The sequence below is a fragment of the Oryctolagus cuniculus genome, chromosome 16 (genome assembly GCF_964237555.1).
Source record: "Oryctolagus cuniculus chromosome 16, mOryCun1.1, whole genome shotgun sequence".
In the NCBI taxonomy this organism is placed as follows: Eukaryota; Metazoa; Chordata; class Mammalia; order Lagomorpha; family Leporidae; genus Oryctolagus; species Oryctolagus cuniculus.
The window spans coordinates 47,931,041-47,957,138 of NC_091447.1; the positions used below are offsets into that span (position 1 = coordinate 47,931,041).

General features: G+C 42.8%; 1 protein-coding gene across 9 annotated transcripts in view; it reads right to left on the bottom strand.

Annotated features, from left to right (window-relative positions):
* Positions 1 to 24,680, bottom strand: part of CROT (carnitine O-octanoyltransferase) — a 41,987-nt gene extending 17,307 nt beyond the window's left edge. Inside the window, exons 1-9 of one of the 9 annotated variants that reach the window (XM_008261798.4) lie at positions 24,579 to 24,649; positions 23,955 to 24,048; positions 21,279 to 21,412; positions 18,038 to 18,162; positions 15,108 to 15,289; positions 14,826 to 14,950; positions 8,243 to 8,351; positions 1,524 to 1,617; positions 1,284 to 1,409 (exon numbers count right to left, since the gene is read on the bottom strand). In XM_008261798.4, coding sequence (XP_008260020.2) covers positions 1,284 to 1,409; positions 1,524 to 1,617; positions 8,243 to 8,351; positions 14,826 to 14,950; positions 15,108 to 15,289; positions 18,038 to 18,162; positions 21,279 to 21,393 — 876 coding nt within the window. In that variant the 5' untranslated portion in view covers positions 21,394 to 21,412; positions 23,955 to 24,048; positions 24,579 to 24,649. Of the gene's footprint in view, positions 1 to 1,283; positions 1,410 to 1,523; positions 1,618 to 8,242; positions 8,352 to 14,825; positions 14,951 to 15,107; positions 15,290 to 18,037; positions 18,163 to 21,278; positions 21,413 to 23,954; positions 24,049 to 24,484 lie in introns of all 9 variants that reach the window. The other 8 variants (XM_008261797.4, XM_070059863.1, XM_051853367.2 and 5 more) reach the window with 8 other exon arrangements.
* Between the last annotated feature and the right edge of the window lie 1,418 nt (positions 24,681 to 26,098).

Sequence of the window (26,098 nt, forward strand, 5' to 3'; positions counted from 1 at the left end):
TTTTTGAGAGACAGTAAGAGATCTTTCATCTCCTGGTTCACACTCCAAATGCCCACAACATCCAGGAGCTGGCAACTAATCTAGGTCTCCTACATAGGTAGCAGGGACTTAAGGTCCTTGAGCCATCATCCATGTCTACTAGGGTACTTTTGGCAAAAAGCTGAATTCAAAATGGAGGAGCCTGAGCAGACTTGAACCAGGTACTCCAATTTGCAATGTATGTGACCCAAGCAGCAATTTAATGGCTGCACCCAATGCCTACTCCCTAAGACATATTCTTAAGGAGTTTCATGAATTTCTTAAAATCAAACAACAAAAAAGGCAGCTAAAGAAAAGTCCTTTTCTAGCTACAAGGTTTTTTCATCCTGGATTATTTTTTCCTATCATGTAATATTGATGTATGCACTATGAAATATTTTAAGTGTTTTCAAAAGGTTCTGAGGTTTCCACTAATATGATTACTATCTTTTATTTCCCAGGAAGAATACTGCTTAAGGGGAGAGGGGAGAGGAAAAAATCAAGGCCACATTCACCCTTAAAATCACTCAAGTCAGAGTGTTCAACAAAACCAAAGACAGGATTACTTACAGGGGTGATGTAGCTCATAGGCAGACCCTCCCAGCTAAGGTGTTAAGGCACACTGGTATGAGTTACAGGCAAGTGCTCATGTCACCTTTGTCAAGAAAAGTTTATTTGCCCCAGTGTAATATTCTGTTTGTATGATCAACAAAAAGGCTGGGAAACACTGGCCCAAAATATACCAAAAGCACTCCTAGGTCTTTAAACAAAGTGCCAAACACATCTAAATAGACCTAAACAATGTAGCAAGGATTTACAAAGCACTATTTATTCATATATAAGGTTCAATCTGGCACATGTATGCTTTATATCTTAACAGAGTTTTAAGAGCCTGAATTTAAAAAAAAAAAAAAAGGAAAGAAAACCTCATGTTCATTATACATGAGTCCTCCAAAAAAATCTGTGAGAAGAACGGGGCCAACGTTGAGGCGTGGTGGGTAAAGCCCCACCCGTGATGCCAACACCTTACAGGCCCGATGGTTCAAGTGCAGGCTACTCGACTTCCTATCCAGCTCCCTGCTCATGTGCCCGGGGAAGCAGCAAAAGATGGCTCACGGGCTTGAGCCTCTGCTAGCTGGAGTTCCAAGCTCCTGGCTTCAGCCTGGCCCAGCGCCAGACATTACAGCCATCCGGGAGAGCGAATCCGCAACTGGAAAATCTGACTCTAACAACAGAAGAAGCAGAAAGCAGGAGAAGAAAGTTACCTGGGAATAATCTTCCGGTGTTACATGTGGCCTGCCATCTTCCATGGAATACACAAATAAGCTGCTCTGAATTTTTTCTAACAAAGTCAAGTTCTCTGGATCAAGACTAATCAAATATTCTCGTGCCTAAAGAGACAGGAGAGAATGATTTCCTGTTAAAATGCACATACAATACATCCAGAGAAATGTGGAAGCAGCTTGTGAGAGAAAAGGCCCCTTAAGCAACGCAGCACTCACTACCTTAGCCCACCGGGTCCGCTCCTCACTGGTGAGTGCGGCTATCCCAGGCCCCTCGGGCTCCCTGCGGCACTTCTCCTGGATGTGCGTCAGCTGTCTGAGGGAGAGGGAGGCAAGAGCATTCAGAGATGCTTCGGCCGCTGACAGCCATTGTGTTGACCAGAATTTAAATGTTTCAGGACACGACCCAAAGAAACAGACACATGACCTCCACAGCAATACATTTCCTGCACATCTTTTTAAAAAGTGATTATATGTTCCATTAATACCAAAGTATATTTGAAAGTAACTTCATTTCTACAAAAAGGATTCAATTTGGCTGATCTGATTTATACTTTGAAAATGTGGTGTACTTCCAACGTTCAAGAAAATCTCCTTTACAATGGGAACTTGAAAAATATTTTGGTAATCACTCTTAGAAACATCACATATGTGGGCTACACTGTGGCATAGTGGGTATGCCGCCTGCAGTGCCAGCATCCCATATGGGCACCGGTTCGAGTCCTGGCTGCTCCACTTCCGATCTACTCTGCTATGGCCTGGGAAAGCAGTAAAAGATTGCCCAAGCCCTTGGGCCCCTGCACCCGCATGGGAGACCCAGAAGAGGTTCCTGGCTCCTCGCTTCAAATTGGCTCAGCTCTGGCTGTTGTGGCCAAATGGGGAGTGAACCAGCAGATGGAAGAGCTCTCTCTCTTTCTCTCTTTCCTTCCTTCTCTCTGTCTCTCTCTCCTCCTCTCTCTGTATAACTCTTTCAAATAAATAAATAAATCTTTAAAAAAAATCGCATACTTCCTATGTAGCTAAAAATTATGTGTATCTATCTACATATAGATACAAGTAAAACCATAGGAGTTACTGCATACACAACTAATATTTGTGTTTTACCTAAAAAATAGAGGTACCAAGAAGTCACTTATCAATGTTTTCACATGTGCCACTTTCTTACTTCTGACCATTATGGTTTAAAGCCTCTACTAGCAGAGGATAAGTCATTTTCCCCTTAGCATTCTGTGCTACCAGTCTGATGAATTTCAGGTGTCTTTAAATAGTCAGCAGGTAAAAAAGTTTTTCTATAAAGAGATAAGTTTTTTTTTTAAAGACGTATTTATTTATTTAAAAGGCAAAGTTACAAAGAGGCAGAGAGAGAGAAAGAGAGAGAGAGAGTTCGTCCATCCCTGGTTCACTCCCTATATAGCCCTAAGTGAGGGGGCTGGGCCGATCCCAAGGCAGGAGCCTGGAGGTTCCTCTGAGCCTCCCATGTGGGTACACTGGCCCGATCACTTGGGACATCTTCCACTGCTTTCCCAGGCACACTAGCAGAGAGCCATGGGGGAAGCAGAGCAGCCAAGACTTGAACCAGCACCCATATGGGATGCCAACACTGCAGGCCGTGGCTTTGCCCACTATGCCACAGCGCCAGCCCCAAGAGATACATTTTCATCAGTTAAAGCCCTACTTTCCCACGGCACATGCTAAGAAATTACCTCAATTTAAAAGCTTCCTACAATTCTTCAGAAAGTTAGTCAACAGAGTGTAAGTCACTATAAAAATGTACCATGCATAGCCATTTCTTCTTTGTGGCTTCATCATTCAAAACTGGAAGAAACTTACTGATTTTCCTAATTTCCTCTATTAAATTCGTTTGTGACACTGTTAAAAAATTCCTCCCTGCAAAATTCCTCACTCTTATTTGCACATTAATGGTGTGCTGTGGAGCAGGTGAGGTTCACACGACAAAGGGCAATCTCCGGTGGAGAGGGGCAGCTTGCCTTGCCTCTCTGCCTGCCTACCTCTCTGTACCGAGTCCTAATGTTGCCCCAGATGAGGATTAAGCTTCTGTGGCTTGTGGTTCCTGGCACAGGAATTAGCATAAATTCTGAAAGCTAAAATAGAAAAATTCTACCTCTCTTTTTCTTCACATGGTACCAAATATATTTTTTCAGAATCTGAGCAATCTATTTTATGTTTCTAATTGTATCCTATGTTTTTAGTTAAAATTTCCTTATGCACAGATCTTGCCTGATCTCTCAATTCATACAATCACACTTGTATATTTCAATATATACGCACACATACACACACACACAAAATGAAATCCTACTGTGTACTAAGCAACAGGAAACAAAGGAGACCTCCTAACTAATCTATTAGAGCTCTGTCTGTGAAAACACAGAAACAAATAATTTCAATTCAACACTGAAATCAGTATAACAGAGCTAAGGACCAGTACACAGAGAGCCTAAAGGAGTTAACTCTTTGGGGTTTGGGGAGAGGAAATGGAAAAAGAAGTTAGGAAATACCTGACCTCCTGGTGACACCTGAACAGAAACATAAACTTAAGAATTTGCCAGCTAGAGCAAGCTGGAATGAGCATTCCAAACAGAAAATGTATGTGTGAAAACCACAGATAATCCAACATGCTACAAGGACTGCAAGCAAAGCACGGGATAGCAATACAAGACAGGAATGTAAGACACACAGGAAGAAGGGCAGCACATGGGCTACAGAGGTTGGCCAGAGTGAAATCCAGACTCTTGCGGAGTAATTTAAGGAACATTTATGAATTTTAAGCAGAGGGCCAGCGTTGTGACTTAGCAGGTTAAGCTGTTGCCTGCAGCACTGGCTGTTCACTGATGATCCAGCTCCCTGCTAATGTGGCTGAAGAAGCAGCGGAAGATGGTCCAAGTGCTCCGACTCCTGCACCCACTTAGGAGACCTGAATGAAGCTCCTGGCTCCTGGCTTCAGTCTGGCCCAGCCGTGGCTGTTGCAGCCGTTTGGGGAGTGAACCAGCAGATGAAAGATCTCTCTCTGTGTCTCTCCTTCTCTGTCTGTAACTCTGCCTTTCAAATATATTAAAAAAATAATTTTAAGCAAAGGTAAGATCAAATCACATTTGACTTTTACAGCCACATTACTCAGATGACATGGAGAATATGTGGAGGCAAGAAAATCATCATGGAGTTTGAGCTAATAATCTAGCAGTGACATCATAAAAACCTGAACAAAAGCAAAGCAGAGAGGGAAGATACAAAGAATTTAAGAAATCAGTAAGAGGGAAATGAGGAGGGCTTTGCTTCTGATTAATATGAGACACAAGGGAGATGGCGAGGGTCACTTCATCAGTTCAGATTTGGGTGATGGGTAGGTGATGGTTCCACTGAGGCAGATAGGCATCTAAGAAATAAGATATATATGGCAAGTTAGGCCTACCATCACTATATTCACATATAAAGTTCTAGTTATCCTTTTTTGATAGAGGTATGAGAATAGAAAACTATTTCTCTACTATTAAACAAAAAGAACAAACCAGCCCAGTGTTCAGTGAAAGGAAAATGGAGGGAACATTTGGCCTTAGTGTAGGGAGTGCCCAGGGCAGTAGCAAGCTGAAACAAAGCACAGTCTGAAATGGGCACCTTTCAAACTACCCAGGTCCAGGCCACGATGCCAGGCCAGAATGTAGGCTAGTGTTGTCAGAACTTGTAATATTTTAAAGAGAAATCAGAAATCCAGATTTTTATGTGAACTCTCTTCATTATTAAACAATGATTCAAATTTTCTGTTCTCAAAAAACAAAAAAATTAGGTCACAGGCTGAATTGATGGATCACGTGTATTCAATTTCTGGAAGACTGGCTTTGAGTAATCCAATTACTAAGCCTGACCTAATAATTACATGCCAAATTTGGGCAAGATTAAATACTGTAACTGGCACATAAGCAAATATTAGCCAAATCACAAAAGCAAAAGACCTAAAAGATAAATTTGCCTACATCAAAATTAATAATGTACAATTTCTTAAAAAATTTACTCCTTTAATAAAGTAGTGTCCAGATCAAAAAATAACTATTAATAAAACACTCAGTAGAAAAATAAGCAAAAACAATTCACAGAAAACAGAAATGGTCTATAAATACATATGAAAATGCTGACCCTCACTAGTAATGAAGGAAATGCAAATTTAATGAAATGAAAATAACTGTTCACTTGCAAGTTCACCAGATTTTTTAAAAGTTTGTCTGAGAGGGGCCAGCACTGTGGTATAGTGGGTAAAGCTGCTGCCTGCAGTGCCAGCATCCCATATGAGTGCCGGTTTGAGTCCTGGCTGCTCCACTTCTGATCCAGCTCTCTGCTATGGCCTAGGAAAGCAGTAGAAGATGGCCCAAGTCCCTGGGCCCCTGTACCCAGGTGGGAGACCTGGAAGAGGGTCCTGGCTCCTGGCTCCTGGCTTCAGATCAGCTCAACTCTGGCTGTTGCAGCCCTTTGGAGAGTGAGCCAGTCAGTGGATGGAAACTATCTCTCGTGCGCGCTCTTTTTCTCTATCAATCTCTGCTTCTGCCTCTCAGTAACTCTGCCTTTCAAATAGGTAAATAAAACCTTTATTAAAAAAAAGTTTATCTGAGAGGCAGGGGTTTCCCTAAGAGGGAGGGGAAGCACAGTGCCTGGGAAGAGGGATGAGGGCAGATCTGGAGGACCGGAAACCTTGGCGTTGACTTGGGTGGTGCTTATATGAATATTTAGCTGACTATTTCTGTGTGTGCTTTTGTACATATATGTATTTAATAAATACATTTAAATTATAGACAACACAATATTCATAAAATAATCTAGGAAACTTGAATAGTTGATTATGTATTAATGATAATAAAGAATTACTGTCACTAGAGGCCAGTCCTTAGGTGTGATAATGGTACTATATGTTTTTTAAGAATCCTTACAGCTTATGAAGATACAAGGATGCTTCCAAAGGTTCATGAAAAGAGGAATTCAAAAGTAAGTTTATTTTGGTGCAAATAAATTTTGAAATCCATGCATTGTTGTTTCATAATATGCATTTTCCATGAACTTTTGGAAGACCTCTTATATATACTAATATGATATATTCTAAAATATTTTTGGTGGAAGGATATTCTGAGATTTTCTTCAAAACAATCCAATGGAGAGGGAAAAGGAGGGCACAAGAGTCAACCAACACCAAGCATGAGTTGATAACTGGTAAAGCCAGGAGTTGATAACTGCTGAAGCTAGGAGTTGATAGCTGTTGTAGCTAGTGGATGGATACATGGAGGTCTTCATTACATGATTCCTTCAATAGTTTCAAAATTTCCATAACATACTTTAAAAATATATACACACAATACATGCCATATATACATATTATACATACACTACTATATGTATGTATGCATGCACATACATATAATATATACTATACTCATATATATATATATATGTTCTCTATTTAAAACTATTGCACATATACATTCATTACAACAGGTCTGGAAGGATGGAACACATGCAACTATGAGGATACTTCAAAAAGTTCATGGAAATGGAATCAAAAGATAAATTTATTTGGGTACCAAAATGTTGAAATCTATGCAGTTTTTCAGTTTTTTTTTTTTTTTTTTTTTTTTTTTTTGACAGGCAGAGTGGACAGTGAGAGAGAGAGACAGAGAGAAAGGTCTTCCTTTGCCGTTGGTTCACCCTCCAATGGCCGCCGCGGCCGGCGCGCTGCGGCCGGCACACCGTGCTGATCCGATGGCAGGAGCCAGGTACTTACCCTGGTCTCCCATGGGGTGCAGGGCCCAAGGACTTGGGCCATCCTCCACTGCACTTCCCTGGCCACAGCAGAGAGCTGGCCTGGAAGAGGGGCAACCGGGACAGAATCTGGTGCCCCAACCGGGACTAGAGCCCGGTGTGCTGGCGCCGCAAGGCGGAGGATTAGCCTAGTGAGCTGTGGCGCCGGCCTGCAGTTTTCTCATAAGATTCATTTCCCTGGGCCGGGGCTGTGGTGTAGTGGGCTAAGCCTCTACCTGCAGTGCTGGCGTCCCATTTAGGCACTGGTTCAAATCCCAGCTGCTCCACTTCTGATCCAGCTCTCTGCTATGGTCTGGGAAAGCAGAAGTTGGTCCAAGTCCTTGGGCCCCTATACCCACATGGGAGACCCACAAGAAGCTCCTGGCTCCTGACTTCAGATTGGCCCAGCTCCGGTCACTGCAGCCGTCTGGGGAGTGAACCAGCAGATGGAAGACTTCTCTCTATCTGCCTCTGCCTCTGTAACTCTGTGTTTCAAACAAATAAATACATCTTTTAAAAAAAATGCATTGGGGCCAGCGCTGTGGCACAGTGGGTAAAGCCACCGCCTGCATTGCCAGTATCCTATATGGATACTGGTTCGAGTCCCAGCTGCTCCACTTCTGATCCAGCTCTCTGCTGTGGCCTGGAAGAGCAATAGAAGATAGTCCAGGTCCTTAGACACATGCACCCATGTGGGAGACCCAGAAGAAACTCCTGGCTCCTGGCTTCGAATTGGCCCAGCTCCAGCTGCGGCAGTCATTTGGGGAGTGAACTAATGGAAGGAAGACCTTTCTTTCTGTCTCTCCCTCTCACTGTCTATAACTCTATTTCTCAAGTAAGTAAAATCTTGAAAAAAAAATCTGGAGCAGGGAAAGGAACATATCTATGGTTTCCTTTTCTCCAAGTAGAACATATTCAAGTGCATATAATAAAATTAAGAACTAATCTTTTTCCAATCTCTGCATCTTCTCCCTGTGTCTCAAAAAATTAAATTAAAAAGAAAAGTTCTTTAAAAGTAAGCATGTATAAAATTTTGTTTTTCATTTTACCGACATTTCACAGAAAGGTGTTTCTGAACATTTACTTTTTTAACTCAAGTAAAAACTTAACATGCGGTGAGACTCAAGATAAAGTAGTTTGAAGACCTGAGAAACTCTGGCGGGGTGATCAGACTGCCTTCATGTATTACATCAAAGACAAAAACTCGGCCGCGACACAGCACTGCAAGGTGACTTGGGGAATGCCCTTCACTCTCTGGAAAAAGAGACAGAAGACAGAAGACTCAAATCTCCAAAATTTAAACTGGAGGAAAGTGATTTTTTTCATCATATATTCATCAAATATATAACATGAACAACATGCAAGTTAAAAGAATTTCAGTTACTATGAAGTAAATACATATCTTTAAATGTGTCCATAGACAATACCTAGAAATCCATGAGAACTTCAAATATTTATATACCCTAAGAATCATACAAATCCCAAACTGCCACAAGGTCTTCTAGTTTTATTTGGGGAAAGAAGTGAGAATAGTAGAAGGGGTCCAGAGAGGAGAATCATTTGAACTCATGAGCTTCTCTTTGGGATTATTTGTTAACTGTTCTTCAGAGAATTTAACTGCAAAGATATCAAACTATGATTCCTCAAAGAAAAAAAATGTTTTAAGTTGAAATGAACATCACTTGCGTAATTGACAAGAGGAAAGAGTTTGGCCCAGTCTGTTTCTAATTAAGGCTTTGCTAATAGTAAATATCACTATGAATTCTGATCCCTTTGGCACACATTAATTCCCCAAGAACTGTTTATTTGGTGTAAATTTCAGACTACTCTGACTTAGCCCAGTTTTTAGTTACTACTTCCTTTGCCAAGGGTCTTCCTACATGACAGCAAAAATTAAAAACAGGAAGAGAAACGTACATGCATGAGGGACCTTCAAAAGGTTCATGGAAAATCCATACAATGGATGGGTGGGCTTTTAGCACAGCAGTGAAGCTGCCACTTGACCACTGGCACTGTGTATCAAGAAAGCTTGTTTCAAATCTCAGTTTTTCTGTTTCTAATCCAGCTTCCTGTTGGTGTACACCCTCAGAGGCAGCAGGTGACAGCTCAAGTCCTTGGGTCCCTGCCACCCATGGGGGAGACCCGGTTTGAACTGGCTTCAGCCAGGCCCAGCCCTACTTGTTGAGGGCATTTGGAGAGTGAATCAGCAAATGGAAAATAGATAGATAGATAGATATAGATATAGATATAGATATAGATATAGATATAGATATAGATAGGTAGAAAGAAAGAAAGATCTAATCTCTGCCTTTCAAATAAAAAGAAAAATAAAAATTTTAAAGAATTTGTACCAAAATACACTGATCTTTTAATTCTATTTTCCCATGAACTCTCTGAAGTACCCTTACACACTGCCACTGGAAGGAAATGTATTGGGTGGTGCTGAGTTCTTTACCCACATTATTTCATGAACCTACAAAAAAGGACTACTGATAACACCAGTCTTATACCTATTTTCTCAAGAACTGGGAGGTGAGTATGTATTTTCCCGGCTCCTAATGGCTACTCCTTTTGTCTCTCTTCTCCTCCAGATCCTTACACATTGTCAACCACTACCTTTTATTGCTATCACCTACTGACCACATCTTCCCAAATTTTAGGGCTGGAAAATAAAGAAAATACATCAGCTGCCCAATTAATCAATAAACAGTCGGAAGTGGGGGTGATGGCAAGAGGTGTTAACTCGGGATGAACCTGAGATGAGATGCCTGGGCAGAACACTGCACCAAGTGAGAAAGTGCACCATGGCAGTTCCACAGGAACGGCAAGTGAAAAGACATCAGGACAACTGTGGCTGCTTCGCTTCGAGGGAAATGAGGTCAGTGCACTCAGAGAAGGAAAGAGAAGTACAGAGCGGCGGCCGCATCATACTGACCTCAGAACAGGCTTTCAATATGAAGTATGCTGGGAAGGAAGCTGAAGAGTGACAGTGATAATGTAATCCAACACTTAAGAAAGGTCATTCCAGCTGCTACATGGAAAACAGATTATGGCCAGAAGAGAAGACGCAGCAAGGTGAGTTAGCAGGCAGGTAAAAATGACCTAAGTGAGAGAAGATGGTGACTTTGACTAGAGGGTGACATTTGAAGGAAACAAGTTATTTTTCTTTTACTATAGGACGAGCTGGTATTGTAGGTTAAGCTGCGCCTGCAAGGTGGGATCCTGTATCAGAGGGCTGGTTTGAGCCCTACCTGCTCTGCTTCTGATCCAGGTTCCTGTTCATTCACCTGGGAAGGCAGAGGAGGATGACTCAAGTGTTTGGGCCCCTGCCACCCAGGTGGGAGATCCAGATGGAATTTCTGGCTCCTGGCTTCAGCCTGGCCCAGACCTGGCTATTGCAGCCATTTTAGGGGTGAACCAGCACATGGAAGGACTCTGTCTGTCCCTCACTCATTCTCTGTCACTCTTTCAAATAGATAAATCTAAAAAAAGAGAGAGAGAGAGAGAGAGAGATAGTCCAGATTGGAACATCTAGCAAAGAGAAAAAGACGGCAATGCATATAATGCATATGCAAGATCCTTGATGAGACAACATGAGGTCCAGAACACATTTGGGAGAGTTGACCTTAGGAGTCAGAACATGACATCTATTATTGAAGAAGGAAGACAAAGTATACAAATGTGTGATAATGTACTGCAAGAGAGTGGGAAAACACCGGATGTTCTCAAAGCCTGCACTAACAAATTACCATTTACTCAGTGACTCAAAACAACACAACTTACTGCCTTCCAATCTGAAGGCCAGAAATCTGAAATGTGTCTTAGTGCGGCTAAACTGGAGGAGTCAGCAGGCTGTGGTCATTCTGGAGCTCTAGCGAGGTTGTTTCTTTCCCCCTTCCAGCTTTTCGAAGGGCCGCCCATACGACTTGGCTCAGGAACCCCTTCTTCCATCTTCAAAGCCATCCAGGGGTAGTAACAGAAAAACAGTGAGACTGATGCTAAAGTAACCAATGAGTGAAAAGGAATGGTCAGAAGCAAAGTCATTATAATGTCACGAGCAGTGGTTATAAAACCTAACAGCTTTTTTTTTCTGCCCAAAGAGTCCAAACTGTAAAAACAGAAAATGGAAAAGGCAAAGGGAAATAAACAGGATGCCAACACCTCCCATGAAGCCTGCAGAACTAAAGAATAAACATTAAAAAAAACCTCCCACTGAGATGCTTACAAGAGAAGTAGTGGTGGAATCCTTCAGAGTAAAAGTTGAGGATGCAGTGGATTGTGCTGATCAGGAGGCTTTGGGGAAGTGGTGGGGTAAGTCACAGCAGCAGGGAACTTGGATCAAAGATGACAAGAGATGACATGGAAAGCATGAGCTTCTGGAGCCAAATGAGGTCAACAAGGATGAAACCATGACTCATCCTCTCTTAGGGGAAGGCTAAAAAGCAAACTAGTTCTGGTTACAGACTCCTTACTAGGCCAGCACCTTACATTCTGCCCTCCTTTCAACACATAAAATTTCTTATATTTTCTCCTTATCAAGAACAGGTTCTATAGCCCTACATTGCAATTTCTCCCTTGCAAAAATCCTTACCTCTGCACTTGCCCCTGCATATTGCTTAAGAAAACACACATCATCCAGTATAACTTTACATTCATGAACATACATCTCAAATGGGCACTAAACATTACTCAGCAACCTCACATGTCTACAGCACAATTCCTCTTCCCATATCCCACAGTGACTATTTTAAACCTTCTCTTTTCTCCTCAAATCTTCCAATTCGGCTAAGGAACTCAGCTTGACAAAGGAAAACACAAGCAACACAAAGGAGCTCCTCATCTTCCTGCAGTAGAAGTGGCTCTCGTCTGCATCCAGATGCACTCCCTCCTGGTCCCTGCTTTCTTTGGTGGGAGATCCTCTCCTCTACCATCCTGCTCTTTACCTCCCACCCCTCTTCTTCCCAATGATTTGGCCCCTTATCTCCTCCCTTGCAAGGTAATTTTTTTCTCTCCTCTATTATTACTAAGATGTAATATCATCAATCGTTTAAAACACAAGTTTTTAAATCTTCCACTGCATACCAACATTTTTTCCAAGTATTATTTCCAAATGTTGTCACCACTTCATCAATTTGCTTTCATCTCTTTAAACTGAACTTCTTTCCTCCGCTTGCATTAAAACCGCTCTGGTCCAGGACAGCATCTGTCCCCATTCTGCTGACAAACCCAGTGGTCACATTTCCACCAGCATAAATAAAACACTTCCTTCTCTTGACTTCAAGGGGACCACTGGGCTCATTTTCTTCCTACTTCTCTTGGTCTCCTTTGCTGGCTCCTCCTCCTCTATTAGGTTATGATAAGAATTAGTACTGCTCCCCCAAGCCCAGCACCCTGACTTACATATGTGCCAAAAGTAATTTAACCTACTCTTTTTTTAAAAAAAAATTATTTATTTATTTGAATGTCAGAGTTACACAGAGAGAGGAGAGGCAGAGAGACAAAGAGAGGTCTTCTATCCACCAGTTCACTCCCTAATTGGATGCAACAGCTGGAGCTGTGCTGATCTGAAGCCAGGAGCCAAGAGCTTCCTCCAGGTCTCCCACACAGGTGCAGGGGCCCAAGGACTTGGGCCATCTTCCACTGCTTTTCCAGGCCACAGCAGAGGGCTGGATCATAAGTGGAGCAGCCGAGTCTTGAACTGGCGCCCATATAAGATGCCAGCACTTCAGGCAGTGGCTTTATCCACTACGTCATAGTGCCGGCCCCTAACCTACTCTAACAGCTCTAAAAATCATTTCTGCCTACTGGTGATGAGTCCTAAAGTCACTATCTACAGTACTTAATCTTTCCCAGAATTCTACACCTTGTCTCCAATTGCCTGCTTAGATTTCTACTAAAAGGCATCTTAAATTCAACATAGTCCAAGGTACCTCTTGATTTTTCTTCCTAAAACATCTCCTCCCAATTTTTCTTACCATATGAACCTACACATTAATATATCCCATTAATTGCTGAAGTCAAATATCTTAAAGTCATCTCTGATTGCTGTTTCTGTCTTGTATCTCACAACTTAACTCTGAAAATTCTGCTAACCTCATATCCAAAGTATATCTAGAATCTGGTACCTTTTCACCACCCTAGCACATGCCTGTATCAGCTCACTTGGATGATCCTAACAACTGCCTAAGTCATCTCCCCGCTTCTGTGCTTACAGCGAAAGAATGGTCTTTTGGAACATAAATCTGCACGTTACTACTTTTCTCAAAACCCGTTAATATTAAAATAAAAGCCAAAAACCTATTCTCTTGGTTTACAAAGTACTACAGGGTCTCTAGTCACCTCCTCAATCCACCCCTCTCCCTCTTGCCTACTCTGCTCTGTCCTATTGCTTTTTGAACATGCCAAGTTTATTTCTTCCCTGGGGGAGATCCTTCCCTCAACACACACACACACACACACAGAGCACAAAAACAAAACTGACTTAAACCAAACTAAAAAAAGCCAAAACCTACACTGGTCCATCATATCATTCACATCCCCAGAGAAGCCTTCTCTACAGTGTAACCTAAAACAGTCACATATCATTCATTTAAATTTTCTACACAGTACTTACCACTAATTCTGAATTTTTTTCTTGTTTACTTATTACTCCAGCTTTATCCCTATATACTTCTTCACATAGCTCTAAGAATATTACAATTATGACAGTTTATACCACTGTAACAAGAAATGTTATTAATGAATCCTTGTTTTACACACTCTAACTTGAAGGAGTTACTTTATAAAGGACATACCTAAGTAACCAAGACCAAATTCAAAACCAGGTCTTAGCAACATCAGTTTTCAATTTTCCTCTCTTCATTACTGCTATTCTTACATCACTTTTCTGTTTTTCTCTTCCACTTACATTTAGACACTAAATTTTGCTATGAATAACCCAGTTTCCCTGAAATTTCTTTTAATTCTTTCACTTGCAACATTAAGGTAAATCACATGGGCTCAAAGACACTGAACGCCTCAATCGTCTATAGGGGCTTACTAAGAGAAGTTGAATTCTCTGTAACAGTAAACTAAGCTCACTGTATGAGCTTAACTGGCTCTTAAAACCTTTACTTTATCCACTCAAAATTGTACTCTACAGTGATTGTAAACTGTCATTAGTTTCAAAAAACAAAAACATTCCTAAAGTAATAACATCAGCAATTACAACAAATTCTTCCATTTGAAGGGGACATCAAGCAAAAATTGCCACTGAACTGTAAAAACAGAAATTTGATGAGTCAATCTAAACCTATTTGCCTCCAGACTTTCAGCTCAGATAGGGAAAACATATTTGCAAAGAGAAATGAGTATGATGAACACAGACAATCAAACACCTGAATGGATAGTTCAGATAATAGAGATGACAGTAGAAAGAAAGGCATCCAGAACATATGCTCCAGGATTTCTTCAGTATTCTGATTCAGAATTCTACTCTCAGCTAAATTGTTTAAACTCTCAGATGATACAACACAAGTCACGGGTTTGTGCTGGACCATGTCAGACACAGTTTGGAAAACCTGTTCCCATACATTACATCCCAACAAAATAGAACAACATAGAAGATTCATGCAAAGTCTTTGTCAAAGTCCAACAAGCAAACATTCTTCAAAACTATGTTCCATGGCGACTCAGTAAAAATTACATCAAACTACCCAAATCCCAACACATTTGCATGTTTTCACTTACCAGTCCTAAAATAATTCATAATTGAATCTCTAGTAATTCCTGGAACCTTGCAGGTAGAAAACAGCATTCGGAATTGATTCATATCTAGAGGAGTGTTCCCAACTTTGTCAACAGGCACTTTTTCCCTATTAAAAACAGGATTATGATTAAGAACTCATTATTAGACTTATAAACCAACCAGTCACATCTATAGTACTCAACCCCAAATAAATGAAGCTTCTCAACATTTTGCCACCTGAGACGTCAGGTAAACCTATTACAAATTCACTTAAGTATTCTTACTTTCTTAATAGCTGCCAGTAGTTCAAGTTATGCCAAAGAATTATACTTCCTCTTTCTAAATGAGTGCCTTCTTTTGGAGGCCAGTAGTGTTCAAAATGGGGCGAAGGACCCGCGAAGTTGACATTCAGTTGTGATGGTATACGAACATCCAGATAGGCCACATTCAGCCACCACTCCTCCAGCTAAAAGAAATTAACATCAGCCTAATGTCCTTCACAATATGTGAATGCATAACTGCTGGCAAAAAAAAAAAAAAAAAGAGCAAGCAACATTGGTTCTTTACTCATCTTCAAACTTAAAACATATTTTCTTTTTTTTCTTCCTTTAACTTTTATTTAATAAAGATAAATTTACAAAGTACAACTTTTGAATTATAGTGGCTTTTCCCCCCATAACCTCCCTCCCACCTGCAACCATCCCATCTCCCATTCCCTCTCCCATCCCATTCTTCATCACGATTCATTTTCAATTATCTTTATATACAGAAGATCAACTGAGTATATACTACGTAAAGATTTCAACAGACTGCACCCACAAAGACACACAAAATATAGAGTACTGTTTGAGTAGTTTTACCATTAATTCGCATAGTACAACACATTAAGGACAGAGGTCCTACATGGGGAGCAGGTGCACAGTGACTCACGTTGTTGATTTAACAACTGACACTCTTATTTATGATGTCAGTAATCACTCAAGGCTCTTGTCATGAGCTGCCAAGGCTATGGAAGCCTCTTGAGTTCACCAACTCCGACCTTATTTAGACAAGGCCATAATCAAAGTGGAGGTTCTCTCCTCCCTTCAGAGAAAGGTACTGCCTTATTTGATGGCCTGTTTTTTCAGCTGGGATCTCTCACAGAGATTTTCCATTTAGGTCATTTATTTTCCCCCAAAGTGTCTTGGCTTTCCATGCCTGTGAAACTCTCATGGGCTTTTTAGCCAGATTAGAATGCCTTAAGGGCTGATTCTGAGGCCAGAGTGCTGTTTAGGGCATTTGCCATTCTATGAGTCTGCTGTGTATCCTGCTTTCCATGTAAGATCATTCTCTCCTTTTTAATTCTATCAATTATTATTTGCAGACACTGGTCTTATTTATGTAACCCCTTTGACACTTAATCCTATCTTTTTGATCAATTATGAACTTAAACTGATCACTTTAACAAGTAAGATGTCATTGGTACTTGCCACCTTGATGGGACTGAACTGGAATTCCCGGGCACGTTTCTAGCTCTACCATTAGGGGTAAGTCCGAGTGAGCATGTGCTGAACTGTACATCTCTTCCCTCTCTTATATTTAACAGGGATCACTTTTCAGTTAAATTTAAATGCCTAAGAATAATTGTGTGTTGAAGAGTTCAACCAATGGTATTAAGTAGAACAAAAAAAAAAAATACTAAAAGGAATAAAATAGTAAGTTGTTCCTGAACAGTCAGGACAAGGGCTGATCAAGTCATTGTTTCTGATAGTGTCCATTTCACTTCCACAGGTTTCCTTTTAGGTGCTCAGTTAGTTGTCACCAATCAGGAAGAACATATGATATTTGTCCCTTTGGGACTGGCTCATTTCACTCAGCATGATGTTTTCCAGATTCCTCCATTTTGTTGCAAATGACCAGATTTCTTTTTTTTTCTTTTCTTTTCTTTTCTTTTTTTTTTTTTTTTTTTTACTGCTGTATAGGTTTAAAACTAATTTAGGGGGCTGGTGCTGTTGTACAGCAGGTTAAAGCTATGGCCTGCAGTGCCTGGCTGCTCCACTTCTGATCCAGCTCTCTGCTGTGGCCTGGGAAAGCAGTAGAAGATGGCCCAAGTCCTTGGGCCCCTGCACCCGTGTTGGAAGACCTGGAAGAAGCTCCTGATTCCTGGCTTTGGATCAGCTCAGCTCTGGCCGTTTTGGTCATCTGGGGGGAGTGAACCAGTGGATGGAAGACCTCTCTCTCTCTGGCTCTACCTCTCTCTGTAACTCTTTCAAATAAATAAAATAAATCTTCAAAAGAAACTAATTTAGATTCTTCATAGGCACTGCATGCTAAGTGTCCCTCTTTCACAATATGCCATTGAATTTCATGCGTAAGTAAGCAGATCTTATCAAATTACCTGGAGTTATTAGTTATTTTGGAAGAAACTGATGTTATAAATTATATTTAGTAATTCAGAAAATGACAGAAGCATAAAAAATAAAGGCAGAACAACTTCTTTACCTTTACCCCACTTCAGTTAAAATCACTCAAGCCTCAAAATTGAAAACAAAGAAATGTGGAAGTATAAATTTTATTACTCCATTATAAATCTCAATGGCTCATGACAAGATAAGCTTGCTTTTCATTTCTGAATCTAAAGGTTAGTTATAATCATTACCTGTAGAGTAAGGCAATGCCTTTTAATTATGAAGATTCAGCCTCTATTTCATATACTAGAGAAGTAAAGAAATGATTGAGCTTAAGAAGTCAGACTCCTTGTGAAAATTATCAAGACCCTCAATAATTACTGAACCAATTTCTCCAATTTATCTAACTGAAACATAATGTTCGTAACTATGCTCCACTCCAATTTGGTAATGGGCTTTTTTTCCCCATATACTATTTCAATATTTCTCTGCCACGTATGTGACATGCCTATTTTAGTGTTTGCCAGTTTTACAGGCTATACTCAAATATGGTCTACAGATCACCTGTGTCAGAACCACATGGAGTCCCATTCCAGACATCCCATCCAGAATCACCACTCCTAGAAAAGCTGCATTTTAACACGTAAGAAGGGGGCCCACCCACAACACTCAAAACTTCCCAGAGTTCAGTGATTAATTTATTCTGTAGGATGAACATAAAGACTGCAAGGACTTTTACACCAATAATTTAAAAATGAAAGCTATTTACATTTTTATTTCTCATCATTTAAATATCAATTTTTCTATGGTAAGTATAACATAAATACCCAATTTCTTTTTCCTTTTGCCCTTTCAAGTAACTTCTGGTGCAATTCTGCTCCAATTCCATTTTGAAATTTTTGAACTATTTCTTCAGTTTTCTTATATTCTTCTTCATTTGCAAAAGGCTTTACTATAAAGGGAAAATATGCATTAAAGTGCTTAGACATCAAGTACCAGCAACTCACTTCAATTATTATTATACAAATCTTAAGACTCAGGTATGTAAGACACACTATTAAATATCACAACAATATAATAAATTATAACACTTTACAATATGAAAATGGCTGAAAATCAACAATATATAATACACTAAATTAGTGAATATTGTGTAATCTGGTAACTTTCAGAAAAATTATTTTAAAAACATTCTAGATGGTAGTTAAGATTATGAGGTAGGACTATTGTTTAGCTATGAGTATTGACCAGAAGGAAAGTGAACCCCACTAACCACAAATAATAAAACATCCTCGTATTAGTGTTCAAATAAGAGCTGTGATTATCATGCACACAGATGAAGCATGTATGTAAACGTAAGTGTGGATCCTATCCAGGGCAGCTTAGGGTACTTCATGGAAAATAATGATTTCCTTCCCCAAAAAAATGACACAGGTCCATGTTCCATGAAAATCAAAACTTCTGAAACCTAAGATGTAAATCAGAAATTAAAGGATTTGTGGCCGGCGCCTGGATCACTAAGCTAATCCTCTGCCTGCGGCGCCGGCACACCGGGTTCTAGTACCGGTTGGGGCACCGGATTCTGTCCCGGTTGCTCCTCTTCCAGTCCAGCTCTCTGCTGTGGCCCGGGAGTGCAGTGGAGGATGGCCCAAGTGCTTGGGCCCTGCACCCGCATGGGAGACCAGGAGGAAGGACCTGGCTCCTGATTTCAGATCGGCACAGCGCGCCGGCCGTAGCAGCAATTTGGGGGGTGAACCAACGGAAGGAAGACCTTTCTCTTTGTCTCTCTCTCTCACTGTCTAACTCTGCCTGTCAAAAAAAAAATTAAAGGATTCCTCTTTTGGAAAACTGATCACAACAGAAAGGGGTGCTGGTATTCTGGTATGTCCTAATGAATCACTACATCTCTATCCAAGAATAAGGTCCACTACTACCATGCACACAGAGTTCCCAGTAAGCTTTTTAGAGTCTCACTCATGCCAGATAGCTGAGAAGCGCTTCTCACATGATAGTCAAATAGCAAAATAAACAAAAAGGACTGGTGATATCTAACAGTAAATAGACCTTTTAAAAAAGGAAAGGCATTAACAATTAAAGAGGAAAAAAAATTTTAGGGATTTATTTATTTACTTGAAAGGCAGAGTTATAGAGAGGCAGAGGTAGAGGTGGGGGTGGGGGGAGATTTTCCATCTTCTGGTTCACTCCCCAGATGGCCGTAATGGCTGGAGCTGGGCCAGTCTGAAGCCAGGAGCCAGGAGCTTCTTCTGGGTCTCCCACATGGGTGCAGGGGCCCAACCACATGAGCCATCTTCCACTGCTTTCCCAGGCCATAGCAGAGAGTTGGATCGGAAGTGGAGCAGCTGGGACTCGAACCTGAGCCCATATGGGATGCCGGCACCACAGATGGTGGCTTTGCCTGCTATACCACAGTGACCGGTCCCCAGAAAAAAATATTTTAAGAACCATGTTTGCAATACCCACACCTCATATCAGAGTACCTGGGTTCAAATTCTGGCTCTACCTTCTAAGGCCTAGGAAGTGGAAAGTGATGAGAAATTGGGGTAGAGTTTCTATTAACGCTCACCCTGGGAGGTAGCAGGCAGTGGCTCAAGTGGCTGGGTCCCTGACACCCTTGTGGAAGACCGAGGTTTAGTTCCACGCATGGGCCTGGCCTAACCCCAGCTGTTCCAGTTATTTGGGAAGTGAACCACAAGACAGGAGCTCCCTCACTCCCTGACTCCACAAACAAAACAAAAAACTTCATCCAAAAGAACTCAACCCCAAAAGGAGAAAGAAATGAGGAGAAAACTATTCTTTTCAGAAAAATTACATTAAAAATTCCCTGGAACTGAAAAATGTAATTTTTTAAAGAACCCAATGACTACCCAGAGAAATGAATGAAAAGGCTATCAAGGGACACATCTGAGAAAATGCATGCAGTGAGTAAAAAATAATAGGTCATATACATACATATCATATGTATACATATGATGAAAACTTAGGATAACATTACACTTTTCAAGAGAAACAAACAATGTCTTCAAAACTCTTAAAAAATTTATTTCTAACCCAGAGTTTAAACTCAAGCAAACATCAAGTAAATGTCAGGTCCTAGAACTTTTTCTCCCAAATATCCTTTCTTAGGTAGATACTGATGATTCCACAAAATAGGGAAGTAAACTAATAAACAGATGCCAAAACAGGAGAGACAGGTGAAGAGAATCATCACAGTCCCAAAAAAGGGAAGGCCAAGATCAGCTGTCCAGCAAGCCCAAGAAAAGTTAATGGCGATCGGAGCAGGTGGAGAGGGCTCCAGGAGGGATGTCTCCAAGAAAGAACGAAACCGACTGAACAGCTAAGTTTCTGAATGTATTAAGGGACTGTCAGTGTACTGAAGTGTCTAACAATTTATGAATGCAAAGCAAATAAAAAAGGAGTAAAAACAAGAAATTGCAGTGAAAAGGTAATCAAAGTAAAAGCCCTGGTCCACTTGTGAATGATAATTGCATGACGAAACCAGTGATGGCCAGGTGATGTAAATCAGGTAAATAGATTCACATCTGTGAGGTCTCAGTTGGTGCCTTCGTCATCTCTATCTTGAGAGCATGAGGATACTGAGCGGGTGTTGAATTGTACAAATAATGGGGCAGGAAGGGACCAAGAACATAAGAGAGCTAAATCCACACCTTTTCATGAATTTATAAGATCTACAACTAAAGTACTCAAGAAACAGTAATAAAAGAATGTCCATTTAAATATGGAGATAAACAATACAAAAAAACAGGTAAAAGATTTTAAAATCTTGCTGGAGAATATGATTTGCAAGCAGAGAGGGTCAGGAGATGGGCAGAGCATTGTACTTTTCATTATTACACTTTCTGGCTTCTCAAACTATGGGGAAATTAGCATAAATTAAAAATTAACATAAAAAGAAAGGTTTTGGATATCTTAAGGATATTTTATTCTGAGCCTAGAACAAAGAAGCAGTTAGATTCTCAACTTCTAACAGCATTACAGTCATCTAAGCTGCTAGCAAGATCACTGTATACTAAAAGATTGCAATCATACCTGATTCAAGGTATTTTTTTAGTGATTCTTCAAGTGGAGGAACGGGCAGTGATGGAAGAGAATCCTGGTACTGAAACGTTCTTTCTTCTGTTGATTTAGCCAGTTGATTTTCCATGACAATCACAAGAAGAAAACTAAAGAAAAGAGACAGCCCTCACAACTCAAGCTCATACATACTTTTATATATGCTAGGTCCTGTTCACTAAGCCAGTATTTAGGGACCACAGTGTATCCAGGACTTGGTCCCAGTTCTCATGGAATTTACAAACTTGTCACATAGAAAAACAAACTTAAGAAAAAAAAAAAAGGTGGGGGGTATAGACTCAATGTGCTAGACTTGCATGGGATCTTTTATTGAACACGTACCATTTACCAAGTACTATAGTATATGTTACATACATTGTTAGTTCTGACCTTCATATTACCTCTGAAAGGTCACACTGTCATTCTATATACTAGTAAAGCAAAACTCAAGAGACTGAGTAACTTGTTTAAGGCCACAGCCAAATTTGTTAGATTATATCTTTCCCCTAAACCAAGGCAGCAACATAGAAGTGAGGCAACCTGCGGCAGATCTTGAAGAACATGTAGGATTCTATTTGTATAAAAGGATGATGGGCTAAGACACAACTTCAAGGGTGTATGAAAAGATGTGTAAGGCTTGCCTAGCTATAGTTATGCAGTATTACAGAACATGTAAGGCACATGACAAAGACACATGTTAACTTAATTATGCAGAAAGCTGGTATAAGCAAAGTGATTTCACATACCCCATAGCAACCTTGTTTCCATACATGTATTCATTTTAGAGAACTCAACCCGAAATGTTTCTAAGGTGTGTATAAGGCCACTCAAAAAATTCTGCCTACCATAATATTTTTGTTTCAAGCTGGATTATTTTCTTTATATTGTCCTTTGACAGGTACTTGAAAAAAACAAAAATCTGAGAACTAGGGCCGGCATTGTGACGTAACCAATAAAACCACTGCCTGCAACGCTGGCATCCCATACAGTCACCGATTTGAGTCCCGGCTGCTCCAATTCTGGTCCAGCTCTCTGCTAATGGCCTGGAAAAGCAGCGGAAGATGGCCCAAGTGCTTGTGCTTCTGCTACCACATGGGAGACAGGGATGAAGCTCCTGGCATTAGCCTTGTGCAGCCCCAGCAGTTGCGGCCATCTGTGGAGTGAACCAGTAGATGGAAGATATCTCTCTCTCTCTCTCTCTCTCTCTCTCTCTCCTCCCCCGTGTATGTGTGTGTGTGTCTCTCTCTAGCTCTGAAACTCTTTCAAATAAATAAATCTATCTTTTTAAAAAATCAAAGGACTCTAACTCATTATATGATTATCCACTGAAAGACAAGGAAATTCAGTTAAAGTTAGCTGACTAGGGCACGTAGCTGAAAGTGGTCATGTCTGTATTTGGACTGAGATCTGCATTTCCATTGGGTCCAAGTTTACAGGTGGTTGAAATGGAACAGGCCGGCGCCGCGGCTCACTAGGCTAATCCTCCGCCTAGCGGCGCTGGCACACCGGGTTCTAGTCCCGGTCGGGGCGCCGGATTCTGTCCCGGTTGCCCCTCTTCCAGGCCAGCTCTCTGCTGTGGCCCGGGAGTGCAGTGGAGGATGGCCCAAGTGCTTGGGCCCTGCACCCCATGGGAGACCAGGAGAAGCACCTGGCTCCTGGCTCCTGCCATCGGATCAGCGTGGTGCGCCGGCCGCGGCGGCCATTGGAGGGTGAACCAACAGCAAAGGAAGACCTTTCTCTCTGTCTCTCTCTCACTGTCCACTCTGCCTGTCAGAAAAAAAAAAAAAAAAAAAAAAAAGAAATGGAACATCATTGTATAGGAAGAAGCCATGGAACTACAAGACCACTGTTACACCTCATTTTTGGACTATCTCCCCACACCAGCAGGTAAAGACTAAGCTCTTCTCCATAACAAGGAAAGCCCAAAATATAATGGCATGAATAACATCAACTTTTGTTTTGAATACATCTAGAAGTAGGAGCTTTTCAGGGCAGAGAACTAGAGTGGAAGACATGTAAGAGATTTAAAGCAAGATAAAGATTCCTGGTGCTGACTTTGAACATGCAAGTGTGGCCTTAAAGAACTGAGGGAGGCAAGGCTGCTACAGTAAGGGAACAGGACCCTCACTCCTGCAAGTGCACTGGAACTGAATTCTACAAGCCTAGAAGTGAATTCTCCTCCGTAACAAGAGGCTCCAGCAAAGAACCCAGACCTACTACGGAAACCTTGCTTTCAGCTCACCTCACCCAGCCGGCAGACCTACAGAAGCAGGGAGATAATAAATACTGTTGATGTTAACTTCGTGGCTGATTTCTATGCAGCGACAGGAAAACACACACACACACACACACGCCCAGATAATAAGTTCTATTTAACTCCCTGCCACTTAACAGACTGTAGGAAACTGGGAACAAGAGGAGGAATTTCAAACCCACTACAGTGCCTAAGTCCGCAGCAGGCACATCTGAAGATGACGAATTTTCCAGAATCATTCTGGACGAGTTGTCATGAAGTCCCAACCACAAAGTTTAAGTAATACAATTGCAAAAGACTTCAGAAGGTGATGGCGCTGGACTCAGCGTGGGGTCCTGCGGCAGTAAGAGGTGGGAGACAACCGGGAGCAGTAAGCACGGGGAGAGGCTGTCACATACCGGCCCGCTGAGATGGGCTGTTCAGGACCGCCAGGAGCCTGCAGGAACAGCTCTGCTCTGCGGAATCTCACAGGGAGCTGAATCAGCCTGGCGACTGTGGGGAGGAAGAAAAAAGAAATAACAAAGGCTGGTGAAAGATGGTGGAAGGCAGAAAGCCCAGCAGCTCGGAGGCCCCAGCACTCGGACTGCTGTCAGTCGCTGGCGGCACAGGCCAAGGCCCAGGCTGCGGGAGAACGGAGGTGAACGACCACCGGGTCGCCCGGCTTCCAGGCGACCGCACCTCCCCGGGACTGGTCCGCGGGGCGCCCGGGCACCTGCGGCGCAGCTGAGAACCAGGGCTCCTCCGCGCCCGCCCAGCGGCGGCGCTGCACACTCGAGAGGCCCCCACGGGAGCAAACCCCAACGAGACCACCGCAACCAGCCCGGCCCGGCGGCCCAGCCTCACGGCAGCTCAGACCCCGCAGGCGAGATGCCCGCGCCAGGACAGCGCAGCCCCGCCAGCCCCGGGCACCCCTGCGGCCCAACACGACTTAACTCTGCCCTTGGCGACTTGACTTCGCCCCGGCCCCCGAGCTGCACGGTCAGCGGCGGGAGCGCTGCCCCCGCGGGCCCGTCGGTCCTCACCGCTTCGGACAGCCGCCGCGGCCGACTCCCTTCGGGCCGCTGCGGGGCGGAGTAGCACGGACGCCGCGAGAGTCCCGCCCCGAGCTCGCCGAGAAGCCGGATTGGACAGAAGGCGCGAAATTCCCGCCCCGCGCTCTCTGAGGAATAGGATTGGACAGGAGACCGCGAGGGTCCCGCCCCGCGCTCGCCGGGGACCGGGGTTGGACAGGAGCCTCGAGGGTCCCACCCCGTGATTGAGGCTGGGGGCCGATCCCTGCGTCGGGACGGAGCCGCCGGCTGCGGGGTTCTGCGGTTCGCGAGGCGCGGTGTGTGCGGGCGCGGGGCGCGGCGCGCTGGTGCCCAGCCCGCTGGGATGGCGGCGGCGCGGCCGGCTGCCTCGTCCGAACCAGCGTCCCTCAGCTTCGGCCCGACGCCGCGCGCCGGCTCCCTCGGCACCGGCTCCCCAGGCCGCGCCGCCTCTTGCGTCCGCCCCGCGGGAGCGCTCGCCCGCGCCTTCTCGAGGAGTCGCCTTGTCCCCGGGTCCTGGCACAGCGGCCCCCAGAGCCCGGCTGGGCTTCGTCCCGTCCTCCCCGAGGCCCAAGATGGCCTCTGGCCGCCGGACTCCCGCTCTCCGGCGGGGCGGCTGCCGCCGGGGCCGCGGAACACCCCGCGTCGCGCACGGGGCCGGCTGGCGCTGATGGGAGTCACCAAAAAAAGAGGATGTTTAATTTACATTTTTGTTAAAATTTTTTTTAAAAAGTAACAAATTCGCAAGGTCTAATTGCTCCAAGTACAGATCGGCTTTACAGCCCAGGGTGTGGGTTTCTGACTTGTCCGCGTGCCTCGCGTGTCTCCCACCTTCCGCCTTTCCTCTGGTTTCACTCTGCCCCGGACATCAAACCTGGCTTCTCGGGTGATGTGATGTCTCTTACAGTCGTGCCGAGAAACGGGGTTTTCACGAGTGCAGAGGACGGTCACTTGGTTAATTTCGTTTCCCGGGTCGATACATTTTGTGATTGCCTTCTGCGGTAAGGTATACTAAGTTTCATTCTTAACATGAAATACACTGTTTCTTTCTTTTTTTTTAATCTGTGGGAGGGGAAAACCAAAAGTTTTCTTTGGCTTTGAACTAGGTAGCAAATACTCTCTAGAGAACTTGATTTCAAATTAGCCTTATAGGCCCCAACCCCTCTGTCTTTCCTAACCCCTTTGGTACTTGTCTGACCTGAACAGCACCAAGGCTGGGTGAAGCTGAATGCGCACCTGGTGTGAATATTCATGAGTTTTCTGCAGAAGTATTGATGTGTTTAATCACAGTGCAGCTTGCTGGAGATATTGCATACTATACAGCAGATACACCTTACTAAGAAAAGTTCTGATTTTTCTTTTTTTAATCTTAGCACTTGTGGGGAGATTGATCCAGCTGTAGGGTTAGGGGATTGTATGTATTTTAAAGGTTTATTTATTTGAAAGGCAGAATTAGAGAGAGAGAGACATGAATCTTCCATCTACTGGTTTATTCCCCCAAAGACTGCCAATGG